The 25119-nt window shown below is 36.2% G+C and overlaps 1 protein-coding gene across 8 annotated transcripts in view; it reads right to left on the bottom strand.

Moving 5' to 3' along the window:
- SLC4A10 (solute carrier family 4 member 10) overlaps positions 1-25119 on the bottom strand; it is a 352866-nt gene that overhangs the window by 120286 nt on the left and 207461 nt on the right. For 4 of the 8 annotated variants that reach the window (XM_005676049.3, XM_018063730.1, XM_018063754.1 and 1 more), the window contains exons 7-11: positions 19938-20029; positions 18893-18982; positions 10691-10848; positions 6566-6653; positions 3135-3281 (exon numbers count right to left, since the gene is read on the bottom strand). In XM_005676049.3, the coding sequence (XP_005676106.1) occupies positions 3135-3281; positions 6566-6653; positions 10691-10848; positions 18893-18982; positions 19938-20029 (575 nt within the window). The remainder of the gene's footprint in view (positions 1-3134; positions 3282-6565; positions 6654-10690; positions 10849-18892; positions 18983-19937; positions 20030-25119) is intronic. The other 4 variants (XM_005676051.2, XM_018063761.1, XM_018063738.1 and 1 more) reach the window with 3 other exon arrangements.

The following is a 25119-nucleotide window of genomic DNA, read 5'->3' as shown; positions in this document are numbered from 1 at the left end:
AGACTTAGGTTCAATCCTTGGGTCGGGAAGATCCCCTGGAAAAGGAAATGGCAACCCATTCCAGTATTCTTGTCTGGTTGCAAAGAGTCGGATATGACTGAGCAACCAACACACACCAAATCAAATGTGGTGGGAAATTTAGCTCAATTATGACACCATCTACATGGAAATAGCATCAGATTGCACAGGTTGAGAGTTCAGCCTTAGAAGACTACCCAACCCTCACACCACATCTCAGATGCCCATCACGAGCTTGGGTTATTGGTGGTGCTCCGAACCCACTGGGGATATATCTGAAGCTCCTGTGAACCCCTTCTCAGTTCAGTTGAGTTCAGTTCAGTCACTCAGTTGTGTCCGACTCTTTGCGACCCCATGAATTGCAGCACGCCAGGCCTCCCTGTCCATCACCATCTCCCGGAGTTCACTCAGAGTCGCGTCCATCGAGTCAGTGATGGCATCCAGCCATCTCATCCTCTGTCATCTCCTTCTCCTCCTGCCCCCAATCCCTCCCAGCATCAGAGTCTTCTCCAATGAGTCAACTCTTCGCATGAGGTGGCCAAAGTACTGGAGCTTCAGCTTTAGCATCATTCCTTCCAAAGAAATCCCAGGGCTGATCCCCTTCAGAATGGACTGGTTGGATCTCCTTGCAGTCCAAGGGACTCTCAAGAGTCTTCTCCAACACCACAGTTCGAAAGCATCAATTCTTCGGCGCTCAGCCTTCTTCACAGTCCAAATCTCACATCCATACATGACCACAGGAAAAACCATAGCCTTGACTAGATGGACCTTAGTCGGCAAAGTAATGTCTCTGCTTTTGAATATGCTGTCTAGATTGGTCATAACTTTTCTTCCAAGAAGTAAGCGTCTTTTAATTTCATGGCTGCAGTCACCATCTGCAGTGATTTTGGAGCCCCAAAATTAAAGTCTGACACTGTTTCCACTGTTTCCCCATCTATTTCCCATGAAGTGATGGGGCCAGATGCCATGATCTTTGTTTTCTGAATGTTGAGCTTTAAGCCAACCTTCTCACTCTCCTCTTTCACTTTCAGCAAGAGGCTTTTTAGTTCCTCTTCACTTTTTGCCATAAGGGTGGTGTCATCTGCATATCTGAGCTTATTGATATTTCTCCCCACAATCTTGATTCCAGCTTGTGTTTCTTCCAGTCCAGCGTTTCTCATGATGTACTCTGCATAGAAGTTAAATAAGCAGGGTGACAATATACAGCCTTGATGTACTCCGTTTCCTATTTGGAACCAGTCTGTTGTTCCATGTCCAGTTCTAACTGTTGCTTCCTGACCTGCATACAGATTTCTCAAGAGGCAGGTCAGGTGGTCTGGTATTCCCATCTCTTTCAGAATTTTCCACAGTTTATTGTGATCCACACAGTCAAAGGCTTTGGCATAGTCAATAAAGCAGAAATAGATGTTTTTCTGGAACTCTCTTGCTTTCTCCATGATCCAGCGGATGTTGGCAATTTGATCTCTGGTTCCTCTGCCTCTTCTAAAACCAGCTTGAACATCAGGAAGTTCACGGTTCACATATTGCTGAAGCCTGGCTTGGAGAATTTTGAGGATTACTTTCCTAGCGTGTGAGATGAGTGCAATTGTGCGGTAGTTTAAGCATTCTTTGGCGTTGCCTTTCTTTGGGATTGGAATGAAAACTGACCTTTCCCAGTACTGTGGCCACTGCTGAGTTTTCCAAATTTGTTGGCATATTGAGTGCAGCACTTTCACAGCATCATCTTTCAGGATTTGAAATAGCTCAACTGGAATTCCATCACCTCCACTAGCTTTGTTTGTAGTGATGCTTTCTAAGGCCCACTTGCTCTAGATGAGTGATCACACCATTATGATTATCTGGGTCATGAAGATCCTTTTTGTACGGTTCTTCTGTGTATTCTTGCCATCTCTTCTTAATATCTTCTGCTTCTGTTAGGTCCAGACCATTTCTGTCCTTTATCGAGCCCATCTTTGCATGAAATATTCCCTTGGTATCTCTAATTTTCTTGAAGAGATCTCTAGGCTTTCCGATTCTGTTCTTTTCCTCTATTTCTTTGCACTGATCGCTGAAGAAGGCTTTCTTATCTCTTCTTGCTATTCTTTGGAACTCTGCACTCAGATGCTTATATCTTTCCTTTTCTCCTTTGCTTCTGTCCTCTCTTCTTTTCACAGCTATTTGTAAGGCCTCCCCAGACAGTCATTTTGCTTTTTTGCATTTCTTTTCCATGGGGATGGTCTTGATTCCTGTCTCCTGTACAATGTCACGAACCTCATTCCATAGTTCATCAGGCACTCTGTCTATCAGATCTAGGCCCTTAAATCTATTTCTCACTTCCACTCTAGAATGGCTCATAGTGAAGTGAATTCACTTAGTCATGTTCGACTCTTTGCGTCCCCATGGACTGTAGCCTACTATGCTCCTCCATCCATGGGATTTTCCATGCAAGAGTACTGGAGTGGGTTGCCATTTCCTTCTCCAGAGGATCTTCCTGACCCAGGAATCGAACCCAGGTCTCCCTCACTGTAGGCAGATGCTTTACTGTCTGAGCCACCAGGGAAGTCCCTAGAGAAACATTTTACTTACTTGATCACCAGTTTTATTACTAAAGGATATTACTCAGGAACAGCCATATTGAAGAGATGCATAGGACAAGGCATGGGGAAAGGGAGAGAAAACTTCCACTCCCCTCTCTAGGCACACCACTCTTTCCAATCTCCAAGTGTTCACCGACCTGAAAACTCCCTGACCCGGCCCCTTTGGGGGTTTATGGAGGCTTCATTACAAGGCTCCCCTCTCCCCTCCCTGGAGGCAGGAGGGTGCAACTGAAAGTTCCAAACTCTAATCTCTTGGTAAGGCTCCACCTGGCAATCAGCCCCGTTCTTAAGAGTTTCTAAAGTAACCTCATTAACATAACAAAGACATCTTTGTTGCTTTCATCACTTAGAAAATTCCAAGCATTTTAAGAGCTCTGTGCCAGAAATAGGGACAGAGACCAGATAAATATTTCTTATTATAATCACATCACAGAAGTTATAATTTAAATCATTTGAATCTTTGGCTATACTATCTTAGTACATATATTTAAAAGGCAAAAAAATGATGGTAGTCCTAAGAGTATTTTCATATACACATACCTGGGAAGGAACATTTTTGGGAGGCTCTATTCGAATGCTTGGGTCCCACTCTCCGGGAGGAAGGACAGTCACCTGATCCAGAAATTCGTCAATTCCTGACACCAAGTCATTACGATCTTTTGCTTTGTAAGCAACATCATGAAACACCTATAGGGAGAAAACAACCATTCATAGATTTAAAAAATGCACCTAAAATCTTAATGTATTTTGTGTTTTCATTTCCCAGTTAGCACACATGTGACTATAACAATTTGAATACGAAACTCTTAACTAAAGAAGTTTTAGTGTAAAATATTATAACCTCTTTTATTCTATGATTGCACAGATGTTTATCTTTTCTTAGAATGCTAGATGAATGTTGAAATTTCTGGTGGAAAGAGAAAAGGAAGGAAAAGGAGAATAGAAGGAAGCTCATTAAACTAGAATTAATGATTCAGGTTTGACAAACATTGTTTATATATATGTAAATCAAACTTTCTGAAAGAAACCCTTGCTTTAAAAAAAGAGATAAAAGTTTATAATAATATTTATACCATGGCATAAAATAATGCTACTGAATAAATGATGGACTAATCAATAAACAGTACTAAGCCAAGTTATTATCTATATAAAAGTAAAACAGGATCTTTACCCATATGCCACTTAAAAAGCAATTCTAGGTATTAAAAACTTAAATATGAGTGTTAAACTATTAAATTAATAGGACATAATGTAGAAGGATATATTTATGACCTCAGAGTAAACAGTAATACAAATCTCAAAGATTTAGTGTAGTGTCAAAACAAGCACATAACTAATTTTTGCTGTTCTTCAAGGAGAAAAGAAAACTACGTGTTCAGACGTGAGTACTGAATATAAGATAGCATATTTTGTAAATGATGACCTTACAGAAAACAATTTCAGTAGAGTGGTTGTGACAAAAATTACACTGTAATACATTGAGATAAATGAAATTATGATATTCAGGACCAAGTAGAGATTACTCTTTCAAAACTCTTAAGATTCAGGTTCAATCAACACTTCAGTGGGACATGCTATATTAAGGAGTAAGAAATTTTAAGGATGGGAAAATCCTGGCCTTTTATTTCATATGTATTTTCTAAGTAGCTACTATATGTTAGGCCTGTTTGCTAAATGAACCAAAGGAGTCAGTATTGATTTAGCTAAGTGACAGAGAGAGAAAACCGTTGACACACAAGTCCAGAACAATGAAAAAGAAGTTTCTTTTTTCTTTTTTTGTTTTTGTTCTTATAAAACTGTTATTTATGTTAATATACAATATTTTATTATTTTAAAATAAATTCACAAACATTTTTTTAAATTCTCATTTTTAAGTTCTCTTATAAATATCAGCATACTATCAATATAAACAAAAGCTCTTTGGAGTGCTTAATAATCTTTAAGACTATAAAAGGATTAATAAATTGGTAATAGTGCCAATAAACAAAATCATATGATTTATCTCCAGTCATGCTCAACAGGAAGGGAGAAAAGATGCTAGCTTAATTCAAGATAAGGTGTTGCTAGGATGACTAGAACATTCAGTCATTAATTCATTTAAAAAAAACTAATGAACCCTGACTGAAGGTCAGACACCATGCTAAATATGAAGATACAAAAGGAAAAGACAGTCTGCCTACAAGAAGTCCCCAGTACAGAGAGGAAAAGAACAGCTTAGTCAACAAATAATTATTTGAGCACCTGACAAAATCAAGGAACAAAAATGAATATTAATGGTAACTGCTCACATAGAATTTAGAGCTTAATAATGAAATTCAATTCATTGTCTTAAATTATATGAAACAACATACTGAATCTTATTCTTGAATATAATTGTTCGATGTATTTCAAAGCAGTTAGATGGCAGAACAATTTCTCCACCTGAGCTTTGAACAATAAAAACATTTCATTCTCTTTTAAAAGTATTTAAATTTTCTTTTAATATTCAATGAATGTACTTCATAATTAACATATCCTATTATAATTAACAGCTCTCATCTTTTGCAGTAACTTTCTGATTGAGTTTCCTCTTCTCTATTTAGCTCCTCAAAGAGTTACAAATTGCTCCAAGCTAACTTTCAAGTCTAAAGGATTCATGTTTGAGCCGTCAAGGGCTCATTTGTTGTTGTTTAGTTGTTGTGTCCTATACATGGACACATGTATATATAGGAAACTAATACACGACTGAAGTGACTTAGCATGCATGCATGCATTGGAGAAGGAAATGGCAACCCACTCCAGTGTTCTTGCCTGGAGAATCCCAGGGGAACCTGGTGGGCTGCCGTCTACGGGGTCGCACAGAGTCGGACACGACTGAAGCGACTTAGTAGCAGCAGTAGTTGTTAAGTCGTGTCCTATACATGTATATATAGGAAACTAATACTCTCTTTAAGTTGGTTCTTTCTAAAACAGATGAAAAAATTGGTTTTGTTCTAACTTTTGGTTTCCTATGTGTAAACATCAATAATTAACTCATATAAAATCAATAAACATAATTTGAACAGATATAATAGAAGAATTTATATTGAACTCCAAACATAAGTTCAAATTTTCAGATTTTATAAACCTAGAAAAAGTTATACACAATACTAATTAGTTCTTTTCATAGATATTTGAAATATTTCAATAAATTATTAAATTATTTAGATGAGATTTCAGAAATGTATAATCTCATCTGGTATTTACTACTGAATTTTGAATTTATGTCACTTCTGTGATTTTTCATCTGCTCTTCTTTTACAATAAAAATAGATTTTTGCAAGGCATTGTAGAATTCAAGAAACCAGTTATATGATATGATATTTTATGTTTATTTTTATGATCTTACATTTTTTAGACATATTTCATTGAGAAGCTGATGAAGGTTTTTTCCAGTTCAAAAAACTACATACAGTTTTTGTACACAGAAAAAATTGTGTGTTGAGTCAGAGATCACAGGCCTCCTTGAAATCTATCTTCAGCTCCTCTAATGGTTAAAAGGCTCCAAGGTTAAAAACATCTACATTTAGGCAATTACAAAGAGAGTTGATAGATGTCTTAAGGCTTTTGGTGTCATGTATACTATCCAGATAAACTGCCTCTTTTATTTTTTGAGACCTTAAAACCATTTTGCCCCAGACAAGACCCTCAATGATATTAACAATGGTGCTTACTTTGGCAACACAAATGCTATTAAGGGAATATTAATAAATACACTCTAAATTCACTAAACAACAGATTTTCTTTAAAACATAGGGTTGTAAAATGTTCATGTGTGTGAATTTATTACCCCTTTTGAACAAATTTTTCCAAGGGAAATTTTATAGTGCAAGTATTTAAAGGGGATTCAATACAGAGAAATCTGATTCACAGTAACTTGTCATGAATACAGAACTCCAAAAGTTAGGTGTACCTAGTAGGGGGAAACGTCCCCAATGAACTTGAATAAATACCTCATCTGTCATTAGGGTTGCCATTGATCTGCCAATCTCATGGTACTGCTGACCCTTTCCCAGGGGTCCCAGAAGAATGAACAGAAATCTGTGACGAAGAAGAAGAAAACATGTGTTTCAAGGTAGAAATAAAAAATAATTTTAGTAGTACAGCATCACGCATCTCAAAGGAATTAGTGAAGATAGGATTTCGATGTAAATATAGGATTTCTATATTTTTCCACAGGTTATTAACATATAATATTTTGAAACATTTTATGTTTCAAACGACTCATGCTTAAGATCCTTGAGCAATTGGAATCTGGGGTATTTTGCTGTTTCTTTCTTTTAGTTACCTATAATGCTTAAGCAGTTACTGTGAATTTTAAGGATTCTATAATTCTTAAGAGAAGAAAGTTAAGAAAAATAGAATCTGATTAAATCTTTTTGAATTGTAAGATAGAGAATTCACTATCACATATGTAAACTGTAGAATTAGGCAGAAGAGGGGAATGGTAATACAGTAGCATAAGCAAAGAAAGAATATATGGTTAAAAAAAAAAGTGGGTGTGTGGAAAATTTACATTAAATAGAAAAAATGATTGCCAGGAATCAAAAATTAGAATTAAAAAAATCCATTAATTCCAATGCTGGAGTAATAATAATAGCAGCTGCATTGTGAAATTCCATCTATATAAGGTTGAAAGTTTAGCAAATTCATCATCACAACTGGAAATTTTGAAGAAATCAACACGTGTTTTAACTTTGGAGGACCAATTACTGTCTGGTCTCTGAATAGGTCAATTCTACAAGGAAATTATGAGAATTTTAAGATGCCCTGTATTTCATTATATAACTACAGCATTCACTTGTTAAATGGTTTCTGCTTTTATGTATGAAGCCTAATGACTTTATAAGGTATACTGAAATAGATATCACAATTATACCTTTCATTCAGTTATAAACTTTAGAGATTGTACACGTTTTTACATGATGCATATATTACAGTCATAGAGGATCTGACAATTTTTTGTGTGTCAGTTGTAACTGAATCCAATCCTACTATACAGAAATGTCCACTATACATTTAAAACAGGAATAACTTAGTGTGGTGGCAGATGCTTTACCAACTATAGTACTTTTAAGAAATTTCCTAACCTATGTACATCTTACTATTTTCACATTTCTATTCCATGGACTATTTATAAATCCTAAAATTATTTTCTGGTATTTTTACTATGTGTTACTGTTATATACACAGTGTGCCCTTTTGTCCTCCTAAGAAAGGATAATTAGGAACCTTGAATGGCTTTCTTTATTCTATTTGTCTAACTAATCTTCCATTTTTCACCTTTCCTAACTAAACAGTCTAGCCTTTTAAATCTCTCCTTATACCGTGCCTCTACCGTGCCCCTAATTTTTCCTCCACTGTTCTCTGGACACACTTTGCTATGTCAGTATGAAATGAGGTCACTTAAACCTTGACAGTTTTCAAAGTGAGGGTATATAACCCCATTATGGCTTTTTGCTACTCCTGGGAATTTTTTTTTCCTTTCCTTTGAAGTACAAGAGCTATCATTGTCATCAATAACCATCATTTACTCAGAATTCATCGGACACCTTCTTAGCTGATGGAACAAGAATGCACTGCTTGGAAGACACAAAGAAATTTTAATCTACTAAAATAATACCACTATGGCTAGTAAATTTCACATGTTAAATCTGAATCCCAAATTCCCAGAAACTCTGAATAGATTACAGGGTGTACATGGAAAAATGTAGCCTTAATCATATGTCAGACACCACCTTAATGTGTTCAGTTAATCCTTCTCCTTTTTAATAAAACTTGGTATGCATCAGAAGTCTTGGTAGCCCTCCAGATGAACAGACACACTTTTCTCTATAACTTGAATTGGTAGCTACTTTCCTGACTCAAATCTGTTCATACACAGGTTCAGGCAGAGGTTCTCAAACACTGAATTCCTTTCCAGTCAGCTGAGCTCTAATGAAATGAGGCCTCTTCTGACTAAACTATTCTATATTTTTGGAATATCATATCCACAATCAAAACACAGAGTGATGTAATTGGCTGTTTTGAGTTAAGGCTGAAAGGTTCATAGAAGAAACATTCTACCAAGCCAGTTACCACAGCACCTGAAATCATCATCAGCTTAACTTGACTAAGACCTACAGTGTTTGGAAGAGGAGACAATTAACAGCATCTGAGGCAGTTATATGCTGTGCTGTGCTTAGTTGCTCTGTCATGTCTGACTCCTGTGACCCCATGGACTGCAGCCCACCAGGGCCCTCTGTCCTTGGGGATTCTCCAGGCAAGAATACTGGAGTGTGTTGCCATGCCGTCCTCCAGGGGATCATCCCAACCCAGGGAATGAATCCAGGTCTCCTGCATTGCAGGTGGATTCTATACTGACTGAGCCACCAGGGAAGCCCAAGAGACGATTATGGCATCACACAAAGGGCACCAGTCATGACGGAAGCAGGGCCATGCATAGATAAGTTTTGCTGCGGAATAGGATCAGAGTGAAAGCCTGTCTATACACAGGAATCACGTTTGATGGAGGGAGAAGGGAAGAAAACAAGGTAGCCTAGAAGAATTGCTAGGAATGTAATGTGTTGTGGCCAAAATTCATTTTTCTTCATGAATTTGCCCGTGGACAGTCTCATCTCTATAACATGGAGATAAATAATAAATAACAAAATTCAGTTTGTATTATGGCAAAGTTGTTAGTTTTTATGTGCACCTAAATGAAAAACAAGTTCAGGTAATCAAGTTAAATTTGTCCTTTTGATTCAGATTCAACCACAGTAACTACCAATGATTCTTAAGAATCTATGTATGGGAACTATACTATGACTAAGATTGAAACATAGTATGTAAGACACAGCAGGTAGTATCCTAATGATGGCACTTAAGTATAAACCGAGCCTTGAAAACTTTGATCTTTTCAAATATGATCACACTCATATACAAGATCCTCTTTAGCCCATGCATACATGCCTATAAAGTTGCTTCAGTCATGTTCAACTCTTTACGACCCTATGGACTGTAGCCTGCCAAGCTCTTCTGTCTATGGGATTCTCTAGGCAAGAATACTGGAGTAGGTAGTCATTCCCTTTTCTAGAGAATCTTCCTGATTCAGGGATGGAAGCCGCTTCTCTTTGTCTCCTGCATTGGCAGGCAGGTTCTTTACAACTGGCTCAGATGGTAAAGAATGCCTGCAATGCAAGAGACCCAGGTTCCATCCCTGGACGGGGAAGATCCCTTGGAGAAGGAAATGGCTACCCACTCCAGTATTCTTGCCTCGAGAATTCCATGGACAGAGGAGCCTAGGGGGCTCCAGTCCATGGGGTCGCAAAGAATTCCACAGGATAGAGCGACAGACACTTTCACTTTCTTTACCACTAGCAGCACCTGGGTGCCCTGGTTAGCCCATAGTCTAATGCAATCTTTGAAAAAAGCCTATACTTTATCACTTTTCACCAAAAGTCTAAAAAAGGAGTTCCATTATTCTGGCTTAGAGAATGATTATACACCTTTTGAGGGATTCCCTGATAGCTCAGTTGATAAAAAGAATCCTCCTGCAATGCAGGAGACACCAGTCCAATTCTTGGGTCGGGAAGATCCCCTGGAGAAGGGATAGGCTACCCACTACAGTATTCTTGGGCTTCCCTTGTGGCTCAGCTGGTAAAGAATTCGCCTGTAATGCGGCGGGAAACCTCGGTTCGATCCATCCCTGCGTTGTGAAGATCCCCTGGAGAAGGGAAAGGCTACCCACTCCAGTATTCTGGCCTGGAGAATTCCATGGACGGTACAGTCCATGGGGTCGCAAAGAGTTGCACATGAGTGAGAGACTTTCACTTCACTTCATGATGATATAGACCAGGGTATTCAGAGATAAGGAGCATGCCTAAAAGAAAACATAGAAATTTGAGAAGAAGAAAGAAAGAACAGAACAATTTTTAAAGCACTTTTTGCCCTCCTCCATAAAGAAGAAACGACAGTTTTGTGGATTATACTTTAGTTTCAAGAAAAAAACTCTCAGAGGAAATTATATTTATACCTTTCCCCCACACACACAAAAAAAAAGGCTTAAGAAAGTGCAAAAGATGCTCTTATACTTTTACCTGGTTGGGATGGGGACCTCAGCTAATCCTTGAAGCAGCACAGCTGGGGACAACCTGACAAACGCAACTACGGTTCGGTCCAGAAACTCTAATTCCCCAACTAAGATGTTTGAAGCTTCAGCACCTGGAGGAATCTTCTTCATAAAATGCAGATCGACCTGGGAGCATCACAAAGTAAAATACATCAAAACTGGAAAGATTTGTTAAATCATTCCTAGCAGAGTACTTCACACATGGTAACCCATCATTAAATATAGTTTAAATAAATATAGCTTATATAAGTATTATTTAAATCAAATTTAAAATAGTTAAACATCTTTCTTGCCCTTTAAAAATACTTTTTTTCTTTTACTTCTGTATTTTTTGGAATTTGTTAATAATACACTGAATACTCTAGTTTTCTGCTCAATACTTTTCAAAGATGCTTTGCAGTATCAGTAATCTTGAAATTTTCAGGGTGAAAAGATTATGTGTTCAATAATTACATGCATATACTCTAATCATAATTTAATTAGTATTTGCCAATATATTTAAATATTTGTATACTACATTATCTCAATTTTGTACATAACACATTAATAATGTAAAATATGCCTATATCAAAAGAAACGTAATCAAAATTTTCCTTATAATATAAATTATGACTTTAGTATTCAACTTTATCTTAATTGTTCTATATCCTTCACATTTTATACTTGTCCTGATTAATCTTCAAATTTAATTTCTCATCAGAGTATTTAGATATGGCAGAGTACAGGAAACAAGAATAGAAACATTAACATTTGGAGCTGGTGAAGAGCCACAGTTGAATTTCTGATATGAGATGTCTATGACTGAAACGAATGCACACAAAACAAACCCATCATTAATAAAAGCAAATGCTTAAAGGGTGAAGTCTGAAAATGAATGTACAATATTCAAAGAATAACTATCAATTCTCATATAGAGAGCCTCAGTGAAAACCAAGCAGTGATTTTTAAAGTCACTTTTACAAAGCCTATTTCTTATTTCTAATTCATTGAGTTGCTTTCAATGGAAACCTATTGGTAGGTAATAATGATTGCTGTAATAATTCTTTCTATGCTCCTAATGAAATGGAGACTAAAGACCAAAGTGGGAATAGGAGAGAGTGAGGCAGAGAGAAGGAAAAGAAAGAGAAGGAGAAAGAAGGAGAGGGAGGGAGATGAGAAGATGAGGAGGAAGCAGAAACAAAGAGAGGAAAAATAAGAGGAGAAAGAAGAGAGAGACGGGGAGAGAAAAGAGCTCTGACAAATACTTGAGGTCAACAAGACTTTGGGGGGGCCAGATACTCCCTCTGTTTAATGATTTTAGAATTTTTTTCAAGCAGTTTAAAATGAAAAAAAAATTTAAACTTTTAGGAGGAATAACTTAGGAAGTCCATAGCCAGACTATAGTGACTATATTAAATTTGCTGCTTTCTGAAATCAAGACCTCAGCACACTTGTATAGAAGGTTTATAACTACTTAATTTTCTGTGAGATAAAGGTGCCTCAAAACATAAAACCTATTATATGAAATATTTATTTTATCATAAGGATTAAATATAAAAATAATCTAGTATGCCACTAAAATTTCAAATAGAAGTAATGTTCTATTTTAAAGAAAAAGAAAATGATTTAACAAAGCAAAACTGCCTATAAAATTTGATGAATATTATAAATTTCAAAAATTTTAACCTATAAATATATTTCCAAATATAAATTTGTAAACTTGTAATACCTATACACTATTAGCTCTGTGAGAAAAACATATTAACTCTCTACAAGTCTTTCAGAGCCTAAAAAAGTAAAATAAACTATTAAGTTTTTTCCCCCAATAGAAATATGATATTAATACACTGGAACAAAGAGAAAATAGCTTTTTAAGAAAATCTACAACTGGTAAGCAAATAGGAGTCATGTTGGTAATATCTGTCATAACTCTAGTGAGAAGTTTGAGTTCAACCCGGAAGACTGTGTAAATTCCTTTATTCAGTATCTCCTGACATATGCCATAACCTTAACTATTGATGTCTGGGGCACGAGACAACTACACACATGACTGCTTTAAGATTTACTTTAATTAAATCAAGGAGTACCTAGTATGCTGTGTGCATGTGTGCTAAGTTGCTTCAGTCATGTCTGACTCTGTGTGACCCTATGGCCTGCAGCCCTCCAGGCTCCTCCACCCATGGGATTCTCCAGGCAAGAATAGTGGAGTGGGTTGACATGCCCTCCTCCAGGGGATCTTCCCAACCCAGGGATCCAACGTGCATCTCTTGTGTCTCCTGTATTACAGGCGGGTTCTTTACCACTAGCGCCACCTGGGAAGCCCACCTAGTATGCTGCTGCTGCTGCTAAGTCGCTTCAGTCGTGTCCCACTCTGTGTGACCCCATAGGCGGCAGCCCACCAGGCTCCTCTGTCCCTGGGACTCTCCAGGCAAGAACACTGGGGTGGGTTGCCATTTCCTTTTCCAATGCATAAAAAGTTAAAAGTGAAAGGGAAGTCGCTCAGTCGTGTCCAACTCTTAGTGACCCCATGGACTGCAGCCTACCAGGCTCCTCCGTCCATGGGATTTTCCAGGCTAGGGTACTGGAGTGGGGTGCCACTGCCTTCTCCAACCTAGTATGCTAAAGTAGCTTAGTTTTATGAAAGAAAATACATGGTCCTTAATTTTTTTTTTTGCATTATATAATACTTGATATATCACTGATTGAGACCCATTACTTAGAAAATCCACTAAAATATTTAGAATTTAATTTCAGGATTAGGAAATTTATTCTGACTTAAAATGTAACAAATTATAATTAAATAACATATATCAAAAGACCCATTATATTATTGTAATACTGTATGCTATATATAGTATAATACTATACTATATACTAATATATATAGTATAATACTATTCTCCAGGCCAGAATACTGGAGTGGGTAGCTTTTCCTTTCCCCAGGGGATCTTCCCAACCCAGGGATCAAACCCAGGTCTCGTGCATTGCAGGCAGATTCTCTACCAGCCAGCCACAAGGGAAGCCCAAGAATACTGGAGTGGGTAGACTATTCCTTCTCCAGCGAGTCTTCCCAACTTTGGAATCAAACTAGGATCTCCTGCATTGCAGGCGGATTCTTTACCAACTGACCTATTAGGGAAGCCCGCTCTACATTATAGTACTTATTATTCTTGGACTAATCATATATTTGGGGGTAATAGATATATATTATCTACTTATTATATTATACAATTATACATTATTCCTGGGATAGCCCTATATTTTTATTTCTATGTTAACGTACAATTCATAAAGAACCTTATTTGGCAATCTAACTTTTAATACAACAAAAGGTCACATTTAAGGAACACAGTTTAACTTTTTATAAATAGCTCTGAGGAATTAGGTTGACCTACATCCCTAAGACAGTCCTCAGTTCAGTTCAGTTCTGTTCAGTCGCTCAGTCGTGTCCGATTCTTTGCGACCCCATGAATTGCAGCACACCAGGCCTCCCTGTCCATCACCAACTCCCAGAGTTCACTCAGACTCACGTTCATCGAGTCAGTGATACCATCCAGCCATCTCATCCTGGGTTGTCCCCTTCTCCTCCTGCCCCCAATCCCTCCCAGCATCAGAGTCTTTTCCAATGAGTCAACTCTTCGCATGAGGTGGCAAATATGAAATAAAGAAATCCTGGAATTTTCTAGTCCTCTGAAGAGAATCTTGAAGAAACCAAGCTATATACTCTTATGGATCTGTACTTATGCACCTGGGGTCTCCAGACCTTTATGCTAGGAAGGAAAACATGCTTTATTCTGATTATTTGGCACTTAAGTTGTGAATGAGAAACAGTTATATCTCTGGGGAACAAGGTTAGACCAAAGATAAGGGTGGAACCAGAAGTTTCTGGACAAGCTACACACTAAGATGTGAAGGAAATACACATGAGTCTTTAGGGAGAAAGTTTAAGTCTCAAGCCCATTGTAGAATGTACAGGAAAATGAACAGAAATTCCCTGGGGAGACATGGTCTTGTAACAATAACCAGCGAATGATCTCTATTAGCTCTCTTAGTCTGGGATTCAGTTTTCTCCCCTTCTCAATGAGATTTTTAAGGTTTCCTAGAATTCTAGGATTTTATAATGCAACAACTCTTCATATTTCATACGTTAAAGACTGATGATGAAGTGAGTTCCTTCTACATAGAAAATAATGTGGCAGTTCCTTTAAGTCACTTGAAATTAAAAGAAGCCATCAACATTTGATATGAGCGACAGTCAGATCATGAACTCCCTATTAACAAATTCAGACTTAAACTGAAGAAAGCAGGGAAAACCACTAGACCATTCAGGGATGACCTAAATCAAATCCTTTATGATTACACAGTGGAAGTGACAAATACATTCAAGGAATTATATCTGATAGACAACAGTGCCTGAAGAACTATGGACAGAGGTTCGTGACATTGTATAGGAGGTAGTGATCAAGGCCATCCACAAGAAAAAGAAATGCAAAAAGGCAAAATGCTTGTCTGAGGAGGCCTTAGAAATAGCTGAGAAAGGAAGAGAAGAGAAAGGCAAAGAAGAAAAGGAAAGATATACCCATTTGAATGCACAGTTCCAAAGAATAGCGAGGAGAGATAAGAAAGCCTTCCTCAGTGATCAATGTAAAGAAATAGAGGAAAACAATAAAATGGGAAAGAGTGGAGATCTCTTCAAGAAAAGTAGAGATACCAAGGGAACATTTCATGCGAAGATGGGTTCAATAAAGGACAGAAATGGTATGGACCTAACAGAAGCAGACGATATTAAGAAGAGGTGGCAAGAATACACAGAAGAACCATACAAATAAAGATCTTCATGACCCAGATAACCATGATGATGTGATCACTCACCTTGAGCCAGATATCCTGGAATGAAAAGTCAAGTGGGCCTTAGGAAGCATTACTATGAACAAAGCTAGTGGAGGTGATGGAATTCCAGTTGAACTATTTCAAATCCTGAAAATTGATGCTGTGAAAGTGCTTCACTCAATATGCCAGCAAATTTGGAAAACTTAGCAGTGGTCACAGGACTGGAAAAGGTCAGTTTTCATTCCAATCCCAAAGAAAGGCAATGCCAAAGAATGCTCAAACTACTGCACAATTGCACTCATCTCACACGCTAGCAAAGTAATACTTAAAATTCTCCAAGCCAGGCTTCAACAGTACATTAACTGTGAACTTCTAGATGTTCAATCTGGGTTTAGAAAAGGCAGAGGAACCAGAGATCAAATTGCCAACATCTGTTGGATCATCAAAAAAGCGAGAGTGCCATAAAAACATCTACTTCTGCTTTATTAACTATGCCAAAGCCTTTGACTGTGTGGATCACAGCAAACTGTGGATAATTCTTTAAGAGATGGGAATACAAGAACACCTTACCTGCTTCCTGAGAAATCTGTATGCAGGTCAAGAAGCAACAGTTAGAACTGGACATGGAACAACAGACTGGTTCCAAATTGGGAAAGGAGTATGTCAAGGTTGTATATTGTCACCCTGTTTATTTAACTTATATGCAGAGTATATCATGTGAAATGTCGGGCTGGATGAGGCATAAGCTGAAATCAAGATTGCGGGAAAAATATCAATAGCCTCAGATATGCAGATGAACACACCCTTACGGCACAATGCGAAGAACTAAAGAGCCTTGATGAAAGTGAAAGAGGAGAGTAAAAAAGTTGGCTTAAAACTCAACATTCAGAAAACTAAGATCATGGCATCTGGCCCCATCACTTCATGACAAATAGGTGGGGAAACAATGGAAACAGGAGAGACTCTATTTTTAGGGGCTCCAAAATCACTGCAGATGGTGACTGCAGTCCATGAAATTAAAAGACATTTGTCCCTTGGAAGAAAAGCTATGACCAACCTAGACAGCATATTAAAAAGCAGAAACATTACTTTGCCAACAAAGGTCCATCTAGTCAGAGCTATGGTTTTTCCAGTAGTCATGTATGGATGTGAGAGTTGGACCATAAAGAAAGCTGAGCACTGAAGAATTGATGCTTTTGAACTGTGGTGCTGCAGAAGGCTCTTGAGAGTCCCTTGGGCAAGGAGATCCAACCAGTCCATCCTAAAGGAAATCAGTCTTGAATATTCATTGGAAGGACTGATGCTGAAGTTGAAGCTCCAATACTTTGGCCACCTGATGCAAAGAGCTGACTCCTTGGAAAAGACTCTGATGCTGGGAAAGACTGAAGGCAGGAGGAAAAGGGGATAACAGAGGATGAGATGGTAGGATGGCATCACCGACTCAAGGGAGATGAGTTTGAGCAAGATTTTGGAGCTGGTGATGGACAGGGAAGCTTGTTGTGCTGCAGTCCATGGAGTTGAAAAGAGACACAACTGAGCAACTGAAACGAACTGATCAACATTTGGGAAATAATAAAATAGTCATATAGTCATATATATATAGTCAAATAATAAAATAGTCTCTATGTCAGTTTAAAAACACAACATATCTGCTTTTTAAAAGCATTATAGGAATAAAAAAAAAAAAAAGAAACTGACAGTTCAGATTATATTCAAAAACACTCCTAAATGAGTAAGTTTGATGGGCCTAACCACTGGAAGGGTTAAAAGATACATGGTTTGAATGTAGATAGAACATAGGATCAAGTAACATGAAATGAAAAAAGACTTTTTTTCACCTTCATATTTCAAAATTCACCCGAGGTTTGGAATCTACATATTAAACTTAAAATACTTAAGGTAATATGTAAACTAACTGATTCACTTTGATAAATTTACTACCAATCTGAAATCCCTAGGTTAAAAATCCTTAATTCATATATCTGCAAAATCTGGCACTAAAGTGTCTTTCCATAATGATGTACCACTTTTGTTCTTGCCAAATCCTACTTCTCTACCTTTCTACAATGTAAGGTAAGAAGTATTACTTTTCTGGAAAAGAAAAAAATATACAGAGCCTAAGGTTTAAATTGTCTTGAACCTCACAGGATTCATTGTACACATACATCCAAGACACTGTTCAAGACACTAAAGATCCAGTAGAGAACAAATCATATTAAATTTTGCTCTAGTGTTTACTTTTGGCACTACTGTTTCCACTAATATCAACAACAACACAGCAATAATAGTAGCAGCCACATTTTATTGAACACCCAAAGGGTTGGTAGAGAATTAGATGGTTAGATAGTATCACTGACTCAATAGACATGAATCTGAGCAAACTCCAGGAGATAGCAGAGGACAGAGGAGCCTGGTGGGCTACAGTCCATGGGGGTCGCAAAGAGTTAGACAGTACTCAGGGACTGAACAACAGGAACACTATAAACCTAGCACTCTGACAGTCTCTCTCTATTTTCTCATTTAATCTTCACAAAAAATTATAAACAGGTATTATTCTTATTTTACAAGTGACAGAGGTGAAGCTCAGAGATCTTCTCCAATATCAGGTATCTTGTAAATTGTAGAGTTAAGATCCCATACTTGTTCTCAAAAAACATGTTCTTTTCAATGTGCCATGCTATGGGCAAGACACCAAGAAATACAGATGGTTGGCACTGCAGAGAGAGCTCTAGAAATTTAACTTTCCCATTAAAAACTGGAGTGGTCCAGTGATTTGAAATGTAATAAGAAAGTAAAGGATTAAAGAAAAGAAAATCTATTTTTCACTCTTTTATAGTTCAAATTGTTCTAGGGAACCTGAAGATAAGACTACTGTCTCCCATTGGCTATATTCATTTTCTTTCAAATATGTTGAAGCATTTTTGAAGGCTGCAAAAACAGGTCAGACAACTAAAAGCAAAATGATATAGAGATATAAAATTCAGTGTCAATGGGTTATACCCCTTAAGAAAAGGTAAAAGGTAATTTATTTGAAAATATGTGATTTATTATCACTGTTTTTGAGAATGTTCACTGTGCCCTTGTTATACTGTTAATGCTTGCACAAATAAGTAAGCAACTTTTTATGTCATTGCTTTTAAGATATTATTTCAAATGAAGAACATCAAGAAATTAAATGTATGGCAATTTGCGACAATTTTATTCCAACTTGCAGATGAATGAAGATGTAATGCTTTAAAAAAGATATTTTTTGGAGCAGAAATGGAATACACTTGAACTGGCTTAATATTGAATCACATGCCTCCATACAGTGAGATGAGCTTCGCGCCACTGTCGAAACAGAGCCCAAGGATGCCCTCACCTCTCTGTCTTGCTGGTGTGGAGGTCCTTTCTCATGTCTTTGTTTCATCCCACATGGGCTAGTATGCCCCTTTTGTTGGCCTCCCAGCCCCTGCACGCATAAGTAACAGACTTAAGCTGGTACACCATGCTCCCACAGGGACTCTGCCAGGCACCAGAGGGAGAGCATGCACGTGACTAGATCCAGGCAATCTGGGCCTTGGCAGAGGGTTTCTGAAACAGCAACAAGGGGCTGGTCGCTATTACTCTTTTCAGAAGCTTGATGCAGGCAACCTCCTATCCACTGCCTCCCACTCCCATCTCCTCCCACTTTTAGAAACATTGCCAGTGCTAAGGACTTTATGGGGAAAAAAAAAATTACTCTGAGGTACCGCTGTTTCAGCCACTTCAATAAAGCAAACTGTTGACTCCCCCTGGTCAATATTAAAATTCTTCCAAGATTGTTTAGTTTGCCACAGCCTACAATAGCACATATAGGATATCAGGAATTTCCTGAGCAAAATCACATTATTTTCACAGAATACATTCAAATAAATGATTTTTCATTTGAATTGTCTCCAATTAGATGGATCCCTCAAGAGAGTCAGTCTTTATTATGTTTTTATTCAAAATTCTGTCAGTCTTAATATGTTCTAGTGTTTCTGAACACTAATGCCTTTCTCTTAATCACAACAATGAAGCTTTAAGTTATACTTTTCCACAAATAGAGGGGGAAATGACTTTGAAAAATGAAACCAGTGAAAGTTTTAAACAGTAAACTTCTGTTAAATTCCCTGTGAAGTTCAGTTATCCTTTTTTACTGGAAGAGATGCATCATACCAAGTGGCTGAAACCTGAAGACTACGTGTAAAATCTACACATTTGATTTTACGAATAGGCAAAACATTACATGTGAACTTAAACGCTAACATTATAATAATATCAAGCTTTGGCTAAGAAACAAAACATATATGCATGCAAAAAATTGTGTCAACACCTCTTAAAATGGGTGGTAATATCTAGTAATAACTTAACAGATTACTTAAATGAGAGGGAGAAAACCTTACCTTGCTAAAGTCAACTGTGCTGTTTTCCCTGCTCACATCATTTTTATTCTCAACACAGGCTGGTGCAGACTGAGGAGAAACAACCTGGCCTGCTAAAGAGATTGTTATTACAAAATACAAACAATTACTTACATAATTCTAGACATACTGCATGCAATATGAATTAAACTAAACTAACATAGGTTTTTTAAATGAATTTATGAGGTAAGCATGAAGGGTCAATATAAATAGATATCAAGAAATACAAATATTCTTATTTATCAGTTACAGATAGAAATGGGAGAATTCAGTCAAGGAAATGAAAATTCATCTCAGATTAAAACTAAACAGTTACTCTGTAAGAAGAAAGAACAACTACAAAAATGATTTTAATCTAATTACAGTCTTGAAACACCAGTGATTTTTAAATTTTATCCAAAACTATGATATATATACATCTCTTATGATCTAAACTCAGACTGAATAATTTTATAGATAATTTTTTTAAAGAGCAAATATTTATCTGAAAAGTACATAGCATATTTACAGTTTTCTACTGCATCTGAAAAACAAACCAAAGAGAGAAAGTTCTTTGACAACAGCTTTTGGAAACTTCTATATGAGAGATTCAGTTAGAAATACCTTCACCTCATATATTACAAATACTGTGTATATATTATGCTTCTGACTATTCAATTGTGTAAATATATTGACACTGGTCTGCAAAAGATCAATAAATTTGAATTGTATTTGTTTTCCATTAATACTAACTAGCAACTTAATTACTTCGTAGTCTTTTTTCCCATTAAAAGAAAGATTATGATATTAGTTAAGTGGACAGTACACCTAAGAATGTGACAATGGTTAATGAAGGATAATTACATTTCATTATTCACTAAAGATGAAACATTCATTTCAATCACATTATCTGAAATCTGTTCATATTTAGGAATTCAGTTATAAAAATAAATGTTTGCTTAATCTCACATGTATCTCTCTTTTCCCTAACCTCTCCCTACCCTCACTTGTTACTTTTACTGTGATATGAGTAATAACAACCCAGCTTTGAAGCCTTGATCATATTTTATGACCATTACTCAGTTACTCCAAAATACTGCTCTTATTCTCCACTGTCTTAGATGGTAATATTCTCATTTCTCTCTGCCTAACTCTTCTCTCTACCTCCCTAAATCCCAACTTTATTCAAAGTTTACTTTTAGACTCATCTCTAATCACTGCAGTCTGCATTTAAATGAAGTTCTCTAAACTGCTAGTGCACATACAAATAATACTTCTTTAAATTCTCTCTTGAAATCCACTTATTCATCGATACCTAGAAATTACCAAGTGTGATGTAAAACACTAATAATTTACTTTCAAATATTACTATCATTTTGCTTTTTGAACATTAAGCCTCTCAGGCAGGGGTCATTTTTTAATAGGTAGAATTTTTATGGTTTAAAATTATTATCTTGCCAGAGAGTAATGGGCTTAAGGTTCTTCTAAAGTTTAAATATTTCACTGATTTCATTAAACAAAGTAAAGCAACACATTTGATGAAGATTTTTTAAATGAGTTTAAGAGAAAATTCTCCTTAAATCATGTATACCAATTCTGATTACAGCAAATTCCAAAAATTATATTTTAGAGAGGTGACAGACTTAAGCTTCATCAGTTATTTTCATTCTCCCATTTCTAACTGCAGTGTGCAGCTATGACTGTGAACTGTTCATTAGCAGACATTTCATTTATCATTCTCAAAATAATAACTATACTTAAAAAAAAGCCTTTTACATAATGCATTTGTGCTACTAACAGATGTCTTCAATCACCAGTTTCACATCATTTCTCCATATGAGTTAGAACATTAGATATATTTAAACCTAAATTTACTGAATGTTCCATAAAACTGAATGGTGAAATTCAAGGCATGGATAAATTAAATAAACATATACCTGCTTTCTTATAATAATTTATTTCATGTGATAGAAAACCACATGGAAGAACAATTATTTTACTCAATGAGCAGACACAAAAATAGTCACCCTAATAAAAAATCATCAACTTTAAAGAGATTTCATGGGATAGAAAATATGCTGCAACTTAAAATTTGAAGAAATTGCACAGCCTATGTTTTCACATATATACTCAAAAAGCAGACTATTTCATAAATTACCTTTAACTCATGAGATATGTTTAAAACTGGCACCTGTATTTCCTCTTATAAACATTAATATATTTTGAGATTTACTGTTCTATGCTATTCTTATTCTAAACATTTTATAAAATATTACCTCATAACGTTGACTATCAGGAAGGGATTTGAAAAATGTTTTCTATAACTGTTTTTGTGACATGGATAATAACCAGTAGAGAGTATTTAACTAGCAGGAGACATATTAGATGATAATTTTCCTACTAGTTCCAGATTCTAAGTATGTGCATAGAATGCATATGCCAATGCAGGGGACAAAAGCAAAAAAACTATAAGTGTGTGACATATGAATATAACTCAAAAGTGTGACATCACTCATGTGTCAGAGATAATAGTTAAATATTAGCAAATATTAGTAAACACGTTTAATCTCATCAAAGTTTAAAGAGTACTCCAATTCTTATTTCTAATGTGTATGTTATTTTGTTAAAATGGAACAACATATTACATGTATATACTCTAAGGCAGTATCTGAAAGTAACAGGATACAGAAAAATGCACAGGTATAATATTATTATTGAAAAATTAAACACAAGGTTTGGTTAGGGTTATTTTGAAAAAATTGAAGCCTTTAAATAAAGCTTAAAATTTTATTTGTTCTGTCTACCTACCACCTGCCTAAAATGTGCACATGAACTACAGTCTATTTAACTACTGAAAATTTAATAAATTAAATCATTTTTATAATTCTTTTATCAACTATCTTTTTCTGTCTAAACACTGATTTCTTTAGTTTATTCCAGTTATCACTGCCTTTCAGAAGAAGGTGATGGCTTAGACTTCAAAATGACTCTCATTAACTCAAATATATAAGAAGAATCAGTAAATTTAGGTTTTGAAAGAGAAACGTTATTTTCTCATTCATATCTAAAGCAATACTAGTTCACAGAATACAATTTTCAGGTACAGGATTTTATACTCAGCCAGAAGTGAATATGTTTCCTAAAAGGATAACAAAGAACTTGCTAGGATTTTCCCCACTCCAGGATGAAAGAGTATAGAGTTAGGATTTAGCATTCACATATTCATGTAGCTACTGCTGCTGCTGCTAAGCCACTTCAGTCGTGGCCGACTCTGTGTGACTCCATAGACGGGCAGCCCACCAGGCTCCCCTGTACTTGGTATTCTCTAGGCAAGAATACTGGAGTGGGTTGCCATCTCCTTCTCCAATGCATGCATGCATGCATGCTAAGTCGCTTCAATCATGTCTGACTCTGTGCAACCCTATGGACAGCAGCCCACCAGGCTCCCCTGTCCACAGGATTCTCCAGGCAAGAATATCGGAGTGGGTTGCTATTTCCTTCTCCCATACACATGTAGAAGTTCTATGAATGCTATTTTTATTATAATTTTTCCAATCAATATGCCACAATGTTTTTGAACATACATGTTTTTGCCTGTTTCTTTGTATTACCTTCACTTGGACCGTTGATCACTGCCCATATTAATATATTCTATAAGTAAATGTCATTGCAATATTTAATCAATTTATTATTATAATATCTAAATAACTAAGAAGATTATCCAAAAAATACATTTATTAACTTAAAACTTTATTATATTTAGGGTAAATAATTCAGAAACTGATGAATTAGCTAAAAATTAGCTGAGACATGTTCATGATTGGGTTTCCCTGGTGACTCAGATGGTAAATAATGTGCCTGCCATGCAGGAGGCCTGGGTTCAATCCCTAGGTCAGAAAGATCCGTTGGAGAAGGGAATGGCTACCATTCATGATTATTTAAGTGTAAACACTTAAGAAACCAGTACTTTTATTTTCCCAACCTTTCAAATTCAAAGAGTTCATCATCTTAAATCCAAAATTCCAGTATTTGTTATACATCTATATCAAAGTATATATTACATAGTATTCACATCAACAACTGCTTGAATTAATTTTCCTTTGAGTCATGAATTCATTTTTTTCCTCTGGACCTCCATGTAGGGATCATATATAAGTTAAATAAAAAGTTATTATATGCCATGTACTTTTTCAAGGCAAATCATAAAAGATATGGGCAAGCACAGGAGGAAACTGAGAGCAATTCAAGCAACCTCTAACTAGAAAATAGAAGCTCTGCTTGTTACACAAAAATTTTTCACCAAGTCTGTTGTGAGACTAGCAGAATCATTTCCCTCACCATAAAGTTGTGGGGGAGGAACATGAGATTATCTCAAAAGAATTAGTTGTTTTTTTTGTTTGTTTTTTTTTTTACTTTAAGTAGTGTCAGCATCATTAAAGCCTCTCAATACTGAAACACAACCATAAAAAAGTTCTCAAAAAGATTATTAAAATTACATTAATTCATTTGAGTCCTTACTTATAGTTTTCTCCCTCTTTAAATAAATTATGTATATAAAACAGCAGCCTTTAAATTTCTATTTGGCCAAATTCAAATCAATAGGAGAAAAATATATCACTGAAGTAAACCAGAATTTCTATTGCTTAATCCACTGAAAATCACATGTAATAGAAGGAAACTGGGATGAAGACATGGAGGTACAATGCTGTTAACCTATAGACCGAGCTGGTTTACACTACCTCAGAAACCTTCAACGCATTTAGAGTACCCAAAGGGTAGGAGATGAGGGAGGTACAGAGATGAGATGAGCCTGTTAGAGACAGACACAAGACAGAGCAAAATAAAGAAATGTAAAAATGAATGACAAAGTTACATACATGTGTAACAATACATTTATCCATGGGAATAGAAAACATGAAGAAAGAAAGGCTAAATATTTAGAAAATGTTGATTAGGTGAGCTATACTTCAAAAACATGAAAATATGCACATAAAAACTTGGAGAAAAATTAGTATGTCTGAAAATAATTATGTAACATAAGAAATAAATTTAAACACATCATCCTAGAAATATTTTTGCTGTTAAGACATATTCTTGAGTTTCCAAAACTAAGTAGCGACAGTACAGTTTCTCAACAGACCAAACGAGTTGTGTCAACATCATCTTGATTTATTTTTGAGAAATG

This window comes from Capra hircus, chromosome 2, assembly GCF_001704415.2.
Source record: "Capra hircus breed San Clemente chromosome 2, ASM170441v1, whole genome shotgun sequence".
Classification (NCBI taxonomy): domain Eukaryota; kingdom Metazoa; phylum Chordata; class Mammalia; order Artiodactyla; family Bovidae; genus Capra; species Capra hircus.
Note: the sequence above shows the minus strand (reverse complement) of the source record. Positions and strands in the feature narration are given on the sequence as shown.